The sequence below is a fragment of the Neopelma chrysocephalum genome, unplaced genomic scaffold (genome assembly GCF_003984885.1).
Source record: "Neopelma chrysocephalum unplaced genomic scaffold, ASM398488v2 Primary Assembly neopelma1_22, whole genome shotgun sequence".
Taxonomy (NCBI): domain Eukaryota; kingdom Metazoa; phylum Chordata; class Aves; order Passeriformes; family Pipridae; genus Neopelma; species Neopelma chrysocephalum.
Window position 1 is genome coordinate 12,182,990 of NW_020897689.1, and position 9,640 is coordinate 12,192,629.

The 9,640-nt window shown below is 53.1% G+C and overlaps 1 protein-coding gene and 1 long non-coding RNA gene across 2 annotated transcripts; both read right to left on the reverse strand.

Annotated features, from left to right (window-relative positions):
* Positions 1 to 1,609: 1,609 nt before the first annotated feature.
* LOC113973326 lies at positions 1,610 to 3,223 on the reverse strand. Its single transcript, XR_003536235.1, has 2 exons — positions 2,637 to 3,223; positions 1,610 to 2,245 (listed from the first exon to the last, which is right to left on the reverse strand). It is a non-coding gene; the product is annotated as an uncharacterized LOC113973326 (long non-coding RNA).
* A 1,587-nt stretch (positions 3,224 to 4,810) lies between these two features.
* BHLHE22 (basic helix-loop-helix family member e22) lies at positions 4,811 to 8,740 on the reverse strand. The gene has a single exon (XM_027704614.1). The coding sequence runs from the start codon at positions 7,397 to 7,399 to the stop codon at positions 6,500 to 6,502; it is 900 nt and encodes a 299-aa protein (XP_027560415.1). The 5' UTR covers positions 7,400 to 8,740; the 3' UTR covers positions 4,811 to 6,499.
* Between the last annotated feature and the right edge of the window lie 900 nt (positions 8,741 to 9,640).

Sequence of the window (9,640 nt, forward strand, 5' to 3'; positions counted from 1 at the left end):
TATTTTTCTGCCTATTGCCTAAACCAGCATATGTACCCTGGCCACATACCCTCAACATATCAGAAAAATTATCTCATTATAAAAACACCTCTTGAAGCTATGCTTATGAAAGTATTGTGATCCTTAAGTTACTGTCTATGTTTATAAATAGTAATATGAAGAAACAATTGCTGCATATATTAAAAAAAAAGTAGACAATGTCCCATTTTCATTTAAAACCAAGAAACTATAGTGGGATCTTGATCCTCATACAAACCAGTACTGTGCCTGCATAGCCTATTGTATGCATCAGCCTTGCCTGGGATCTCAGGTACTGAGGTTGTGTGAGTCCATCATTCGTAACAGCAGAAATGTGCTTGTCTTCAAAACTACTTACACCAAAATAAATAATCAAAAGAAGTCTAAGCTTCAGCTGTTCTTGCTGGAAGCCTTGCAGGATTCTATCTTTAAAAGTTTGTTAAACCGATTTTGATGTGTTGGCTGGGTTTTTTTCCCCAAAACCAGCAGCTATGAGTGCGGCAAAGTTGAATAAAAGTCTAAGTTCTGGCTACAGGGAGAGTAAAATTCAGTAAGCAAACACCCTGTGATGACTTTTGACAGTGACTTCTTTCCTATCAGCTCATCTTTCCAACTACCCCTTTCTTCCAAATAGTTTGGTCGCTAACTAACCTCCTACAGGCAGCAAGTCTTTCACTGTTTAATTTCCATCTTGTGAGCCAGTGAATCGCCTCTCTTCGCAACGTATCTTTCAGTTGCTTTCTAAAAATGAATTCTTTACAGCAGCTTCTCGCAAAAGCGGCATCGCAGGTGGCTGCAGCTGGGAGAAGTGCCGCCTCGCTGAAGCTTTGAACCTGCAAAGCGGATGGGCATTAGATGAGCCCGGGGTTGAAGCACGGGGGGATGCCGGCGCTTCGGGATGGCTCCGCTACGGGATGCCCCCGGCCCGCGGCGGCGGCAAGAACCCGCACCCTCGCCCGCCCGACTCCCCTCCCGCTGCCCGCCGGGCTCCCGGCGCCGCTTGGGCTCCCTGCGCTCCCACCTGCACCGGCCCCCGACAAAATCAGGGGAGAGGGAGGGTGAGGAAAGACTCCTGCCGCCCCTTCCTGAAAGCAACCCGAGCTTCCAGGGATGCTGCGGTGGTACAAGGGGACGGGACCCCGAGGAGGTTCCTAGGGAAGCGGACTGGGTGTTCGGTGAGTTTGGAGAGCTTCGGCTGGTGAGAGGAGGTTTACTCTGGAAAGGCGATTGTTTCCCCTAATCCTCAATTATGAGCATTTAAAAACAGTATTAGAGGGGCAATCTGTTCTGCAACTTCTCGGAAGAAATAATTGTTGATTTAGATAAGCACTGATCCCTTCAGTGTTTGATGAAGACGTTAATTTATGGCTGTCTAGCAGTTTATGGCGGTCATTAGATTTTCAGCTTTGTCTCTGTTCGAAATGTATCTTTATTTTTTATTTTAATCCGACACAATTATGTAAGAAAACGGTTATGTTTGATCTAAAATACATCATTTTCCTATAGCATTTCAAATTATTCACAGATCATAGTTCTTATATGTGCATATATGAATTTAAAAATACAGCAGTAAAGTGCTTGAAACAGACCATAAATTTGCTTCCTATTTTATTACACGTCTCTGAATCAGGTTGAGAGGACAAGGGCAACTAGGGGCTTGGGGAAAGATTTAACCCTTCCTGAGGCTGGAGAACCAACCGAACCAAAGCAAATTCCCCTCCGGAGCGCTTCGGGGATGTGCGGGGGGCGGGCTGGGTGACACCGAGCTGATGGGTGACCCCGGGGAAATGGGGCTGGCTTCAGCTCTTTGCTCATTTAGCAGATGTCCCTTCTGCGACGTATTTGGCTGGTAGGAGCCCCAGAGTCGGGCCGGGGGGCCGGGGCAGCCATGCCGTCTCCCGCTCCCGGCAGCGGGTCCCACCTTAGCCCCTGCCCCGGCAGGATGGCCCCGGAGCGGCGGGCACAAGCGGCTTAACCCCTGCGGCGCCTGCCTCAGCCAAGAGCAATACTCCACGGAGAACCTCTGTTACGCCTCTGATAGGCTCCTTTAGTGCCGGAGCCTTCCTAGACGCCGGACGGGCCCCGACGGGCAGCAGCGACCCCGCGGAGCGGGAGGGTGGCGGGGGCCGGGGCCGGCGCGGAGCCCGGAGCGACTTCCCCAAAGTTTTGTCCCGCTCCAATAAGGACCTGTTTCGCCATTTGCTTACAGCTTCAGGATCCCTCCGGCCTGTGGGCAGTGGCGGTGCGAGCACAGTTAAAAATGACACGGGAGAGAGTCGTAGAGTCCTGGCTCGTCTATTTAACCCCCGAACAACCCCCCTCCGCCACCACCAAAAAAAAAAAAAAAAAGGTGTTAATTGCTGTAAAGTTTCCGAGCACGTGGATAATTTACTTTGACTGCTGCTTTTTAATTAAAAGCAAACTTATTTATGTTTCTGATGTTTATATTACGCGATTTAATTACGTTTAGAGGCAGCGTCGCACTTTTTTTTCCCCCTCTTCCACCCTAAATCACATTTTCATTAAAGGTTTTAATAAGAAAACTCACTTGACCACTATTCATTATCTAGTTCCCTCCATGCACACAAGTTCACTTACCCATTCATTTATTCACTTACTCATTCCAGCAGATCCGCTGCAACTGCTGCTAGCAGGGATGTGAACACTCATAATTATTTGTCAAAGTCTGGAAAGTGTATTATCCCTTCTTCTAGTGGTAATTAGTTACCATAGCATCTAATACGTAAATGTGCCCAGAGCACACCATTAACAGTTAAGCGGAGGATTCAATTTAACACATGATTATATCTTTCATAAGTCATTACATTAGGAAAGCCAATGTCACTCATGCTGGGACAATCTCAGGCTCCGAGTCGGGGTAAGGGGCCGGGGAAGGGAGCCGGGCTGGGCGGCGGGGGCAGAGGGAGCTCCGGGTGAGGCTGGGGGAGATCCCGGTTCGGTAGGGCGGTTGGAAACCGAGAAGAAGCTCTTTTGAAAGGGGACATGTTCATTTCTGGCTAAGTCATCTGTCAAGATTTAAGGGGGGCGGGGGAGCTTCTCTCCTCCCCTCAGCCCCGACATACACGACGCTCGCCTTGGCAAGACCTTCCCAGGGACTGGCCCAGTGGCTTCGCGCCGCTTCCCAGCTATGATGCTCGGTGCAGGGAGACAGGAGAGTGGAGCCAGGAGTGGCAGCACCTCTAGCTGGCACGGACCCCTCGCCCCCCTCCGAAGCAATCGAAGACGAAGTAAGGGGGCCCAAAGTCGGGCGGCAGCGGTAGCCAGGGTTTTCATTCCGCTGTCCCGTCGCTCCGAAGCAGTGACAGACGAAAGAGTGGTGAAGGGAGAAACCGCTCCAAGTGCCACAGGCGGCAGCGGCCGCCCTCGCTCCCCAGAGCCGGCGGGGAGCATTCCAGGTGCGGCCCGCACACTTCGGACCCTGCCCACGGGAGCCGGGAGGCAGAGCGTGGGCCTCCTCCAGCCCCTTGCCTTCCCCACAGCCCAGGTCCCGTCCGCTCCAAGAGTTTGCTAGGACCTGGCTTGTCTTCCCCCACCCCACGGCCGGGCAAAGCCAAGCAGCGCCCGCGCCTTCCAGGGGCACATCCCCGGAAAGAAAGCCCGCTCGGTAGCCAGAGACAGTAAGCGGTAAATATTGCAGCAAATGTGCCCTGCGATGTTATATGCACGAACACACACTCACACGGACACACACACGCGCACACACACACAGGCACGCACCACGCCAAGCTGGTGGCGGTGGTTAATTCCTAATCAGAATGATGGACAGCAGAGACAGAACAATACAAACTAATGGCTGTGTTGCTGATCACTTTACCCCTTGATTAAAGACACCCAATTATGGCGCAGAACAGTGTCGTAATTATGTTCCTTAATCACATCCAGGAGGTTTAATTGCCTTAACGATGTGTTTCATTAAATGAATTTAGGTATTATAGTCGACAGTTTTCATATACAGTTGTTTTCAAATTAACATAATATTAGACATCGTCATGGAAATTGTTTTAATAATCATAATTAGACGCACCCAGCCTTTGTCTAGTAAATGCTGAGAGACGCTTCTCCTTGCGCCTGGGGGCTGATCTGCCCACCCTCTCTGGGCTGCCTTCCCACAGCTCCGTGGCACTTTACAGTTATGTTTCCTGAAAAGTTACAGGTTCTGATTAATCTTTTTTGATGGGAAGTGGAGCAGAAAATATTTATCCCCTTCCCCCGCCTGCGGTGCTGCCGTTGGGAGAGGCGGCTCCGCGGACGCCCGGCGCCGGCCCGGGCCGCCCGAGGGAGGGGGGGACACGCAGGGCTGGGACCCCCGGTCCGGGCTCAGCGCCGGGCGGGCAGCTTTGGGGGGCTGCGCGCTCTCCCTGCCCTCGGGTTTGGGGCAGGGCGGAGGGTCCACGAGGGGAGGGGCGGATCCAAAAGTTAGAGGGTAGGGAGGAGGCGGGGGGGGCGGTCCTGCAGCTTACCCCGGGGCGCATCCAGCCCCACTGTTCGGGGCGTGAGAGGAGCCACAGAACGGACGGGCAGGGCCCGGCGCTGCCCCACGGCTGCCCCGCAACGCCGGGGTCCGCCCGCCACGGACGCGGCAGAAACGCAGCGCGGCAGGAACTTGTCGACCCCCTGCCTGGGATACCCTGAGCCGGTAGTGGGGTGCCGGTGGGGTGCGGTTTTGGGGCGCATTCAGAGAAAGGCAAAGGAAAGGAAACTACCCACCCCCTCTCTCCATATCCTTAATTCTGGAGATATATGCTTAACAAAGCACAGCATAATGAAAGCGTTTGTTCAAAATATTTTAATAAAGATTCTTTCCGACATAGATACACATACAAACGATCGTACATTGCTGTCATAATCTGATTGACCTATTTAATATATATCACTCTTTACACATCCATGACCTGCCAACAGATCCATCATGGCTCCTATTTTGCCATCCAACCTGACAGTCCGAATTTGTATTATCTGCAAGTAGTGGAAAATAGCAGGACTCGTTTTTGAAAAGAAAAAAAAGAAAAAAAAAATCTTAATTTACAAATGGCAGAGAGACAGCCACCCAGCCATGCAAACTAAACTGAAGGCTCACTTTGGGTAAATAGCTACTTCTTGCTTTTCATCTCTCATTTTTCCTTAAAAAAAGAAAACCACCCCACCCCCCATCCCCACGGAGAAAGAAAAGAGAAGAATTCCACGCGTTCTGTAAATCAGCCTAAAGTATTTTAAAGTATTTCAACTTAAATAATCATCCACAGTCAGAATAATTTACATACACATTAAAGGCGGTTTAAATTATACCCTTGAAAACAGCGCCTGGGAAAACACTGGCTTGGCAAGTGTTCTTGTAGCAGCTATTGCTCTGATGCCTTGTAAAAGTAAATAGCTATTACCTGGTATAAATGCAAAGAATACCCTTTCAAAAATCAGTTGGTTGAGCAATTAAGAATACACTTTTCCTCTAATTTTTGGACTGAAGCAATTTATTAAAGCTCAATTTAAATACAGGGATGATGCAACTTAAAATCCAGATGACCTTTCATAAACCTAAGCAGCTCGGATACATCAGCATTTCTGGTTATACGTTGTTGGCAAATAAATGTTTTAAACACTTGGCACACAGTTGAAGTTAATCCATAAACAGAATTTTAGAAGCATTTAAAGTAACTGCACATAAGACCCGTGACCTAAACACATGATAAATATTGTTGGCGTGGAAGGGTCATTTAAAGAATAACAAATAAATAGCATGTCTTGTTTATACATCATTGCAAACTGGAAAGAAACAAGGTGCACATAAATATTTCTTTTAAAAATGCGATACTTTCAGCCACACGGAGTAGGGGTTTTGATCGGTTATTTTTTGTCTTTTTTTTTTAACTCTCTCAATTTTAAATCACTCTCACCAAACTTTGCGCATTTTCACAGGATGAAAGTTTAGAGACGATAAAAAATACGAAGTCTTCCATAGCAATGGTCCAGTCTCTTTGTTTCTGTAAGTCACTTAAATAATAAGTTTACATTTCAAGTTTGTTTGTTTCCTGGCTCAGAATAATATTAATAATACTGCTAATAATAATTAATTAAAAAAAAAAATCTATGTTCAAGTGCCCTCTCTGATTTGTCCCCGGCGATAGCCCCGGCTCCCAGCCCGGCCTGCTATTTCCCGGCCGCTCCTTTGTCCGGATGCGCAGCGAACCCCCCGGCGACCCCTGGGCCGGGCCTTCCTTCCTCCCCGCGGCAGCCCCGGCCCCTCGCCCCCTCCCCGCCGCCGCACGCACGCCGGCTCCCGTCGCGGTCCCATCCCGGCGGCACCCGAGGAGACGAGCGAGGCGAGTCCGGGCGGAGAGCGGCGGGGGCCGGGCAGCGGTCAGTCCCTCCGCCGCCTCCCGCCCCCCAGCCCGGGACCGGGCCGCCGGCAGTCGTCGCTCCCCGGAGCCGCGGCGGCGGCGGGGGGCGACCACGGCGGCGGCGCTTAAGGCTTCTCCGTGCACTGTTTGCAGAGGCTGGAGGAGACGCTGTTGAAAATGGCACATTTCTCCGGGCAGGAGGTGGCGGGAGGCAGCCCGGCGCTGAAGGGGTAACCGGCCGCCTGCTCGTAGGCGCCGAGGGCGGGGTGCAGCGCCGCCGCCGCTGCCGCCGCCGCCGCGGCGGAGCTGGGCAGGGAGGCGGCCGAGATGGCCTGGCCCTGGTTGAGATAAGCCACCAGGCGCCGCATCTCCTCCAGGGCCTGCGCCTGCATCAGGATGTAGTTCTTGGCCAGGAGGAGCGTGGCGATCTTGGAGAGCTTCCGCACCGAGGGGCTGTGCGCGTAGGGGATGACCGCCCGCAGCTCGTCCAGCGCGTCGTTCAGGTCGTGCATCCGCCGCCGCTCCCGCGCGTTGATGTTGAGCCGCAGCGCCTTCTGCTCCTTGGACTTCTTGCTGCCGCCGTGCCCGTGGGTGTTGGAGCAGCTGCCCTCGGCCGCCTTCAGCCCCCCGCCCCCCCCTCCGCCACCGCCCGCCGCCGGCGAGGCGACGCGCGGGTCCCCCCCGGCGCCGCGCAGCACCAGCTCGCAGCGGCCGTCGCTGTCGTCGTCGGGGCTCTGCTCGCCGCCGCTGCTTTCGGCCACCGAGCTGCGGCTGGCGCTCTCGCCGTACTTGACGCAGACGGAGCCCGGCGGTAGCGCCAGCGGGTCGCCGCCGACGCCGGGCTGCAGCAGCGCCTCGGGCTCCGACGCCTCGTAGCAGGCGAGCGGCGAGGGCTGGCGGTCGCGGGGGTGGGAGAGGTCGAGCCCCGGGGGTGAGCGGAAGGCGGACTCCATGCGCTTGGCCGAGGCGGCGAGGCTCTTGTGGAAGAGGTCCTCTTCTGCGGGCAGCCCCAGCGCCCGCTCCATCGGCGCCCCGCTCGCCTCCGCCTCCGCCTCCTCCGCCCCCCTCAGCTCCCGGCCCGCTCCTCCAAGGCTCCGCGCCGCGGCAGGCGGCTCCCCGGCGTCCCGCTGGCAGAAATCGTCTCCCGGCTCCCGCTGGGGCTGCGCCGTACCCGGCGCCGCGGCTGCCCCTTCTTTGGCTCCGGCGATGGCTCGGACTGCGGCTCCGGTGGCTTCGGCTGCGGCTCCGGCGGCTCCGGCTCGGGCTGTGGCTCCGGCTGTGACTCGGGCTGTGGCTGTGGCTCCGGCTCGCCCTCAGCAGGCGCCGCGCTGGGGCATTGTGCGCTGCCAGTGGAGCCGCTTCCACCGTTTATCTTGCTTGGATTCACCTTCAAGAGATTTCCGGACCCATCAACCAGCAGCCGCCGCAGACGGGGGAGTCTTTTACATCATTATCTCTGAGAGTAGGTTATTATGAAGAAGACTCGCCTGTTGGGACAGAGCTTTCTACCCAATCAGGTTAACGTTTTAATTAATAGGATTAAAACGGTAACAAACAATCCCAGGCACTATCTGGCCCTGAGTCTGAATAGTTTCTTTTCCCAGGTCTGAAGACAGGCAGCAGCTAGAGCTTTATAAGAGGCGCCTGCTCCATTATTCTCCCTGCCATCTGTATACACAGCTTAACGCATATGTTTGCAAGACGTTGTGTCCTGTTAGTAACCCAACAACTGCCTTTAGCTTGACATGTGTGGCGACTTTCACTCATCAATGAGCACACTAAAAGCCCTACTTAGATCGAAGGATGTTCTTTGCCTCCTTCAGCAAATTACAGTCCTGCTCTGCAGAAAAGCCCACTTCAACACTTCTCCTTCCGAGTGCTGCCAGCAGACTTCTGCTAACTTAGCCGTGGAGTCAGGAGTGACACCCTCTCCCCCCAGCCCACCCACCCCCTGCATTTACATTAACTTATAGCTCCCTCCCACCCCCACCCGTCTTTCCTAAAAGCATCGCCTGGGAAATAAAAAAAAAATAAATTAAAACCCCAGGAGCAACCCCAGCCGTCGTGCCCACTTCTGCCTACCGCCAAAGTCCACCTTGCTTCCCTGGGAGGTGGTCCCCAGTCCTCCCTCTTTCCCCCACCCCCCACCCCCCTCCACCAAACGGAGACCAAACTACGGGGAGGTTCCCCTCCTCCTTTCCTTATCCCTTTCCAAGTAGCAGATTGCTGCTTGCGAGTGATTATCCCCCGTGTCCCTATAAAAAACATAAAGCCCCATCAGTTACCTTGAAAATGAACGGATCTGGAGAGGAGAGAGGGCGGGGCGAGAAAGGGCAAAACCCACCAAAGTTTTTTTTAATTTATTTTTAATTGTGACTGACCAACTCTGTGCAGTTCCGTGCCCTCCTGCCTCCCTCCAGCGAGCCCAGCTCGGCGGGAGCACCCTGTTCTTCCCAACGCCGGGATGCTGCCGACGGTGTCAGGGCGAGGCGGCCCCAGCTATCCGGTTACCCTGGCCCTCTGCTCCACTCCCGGGGCTTCTCCTCTGAGCCGGGCACACGCTCCTCTGCCCTCTCCTAGAAGCTACAGTGGAAACCCGAGAGTCGGTCTGAATTTTGTCCGACTGCTCCTCTGATGCTTGAGACTAGCAGCTCGCTCTCCCCTTACTGTTAGCACTCAGAGTATTTAGTGGCAGGTTTTCATTCTAATGACATCAGTAAAAACAATATTTCCCAACACTTCCAAATCATTCTTATGTGGCAGGATTACTGAAGGCTATGAAATTTTTTTGTTTCTCTGGTTTCATTAAAAACCTTTTAATTGTGTCTTTCGGAGTTGGCCCCAGGTGTTGGGCTCTTTTCATTACATTTTGCTCTAATGTGATGAAATTCTAATTCTCTCCTTACCATATGGTTAAATTTCCCCACTGAGAATTAGTTGAAAAAGGAGAAATAATCTATTAATCTCTGTAATAGATTCACAAATGAGGTTTGCCACAGAACCCGTTTTTGAATGGTAATATCAGAACAGTTGGGTGCCTTGTTTCAGGAAAGAAAAGGCCAGGCGACAACAGAAAACGTTTGAATTTTCACCTGGAAAGAATGAAAAGAAGCCAAGCTGCAGATTTCAGAGTAATTGACTGAGATTTCATCTAGCCAGGACATGACTACAATACAGACCTTCCTCACCTCGTGTCTCCGGATCAGAGGCGAACATACAAGCCGAGCCCTCCGAAGAGGGGGGGGGGTCTCACCCCCTAGCCCCAT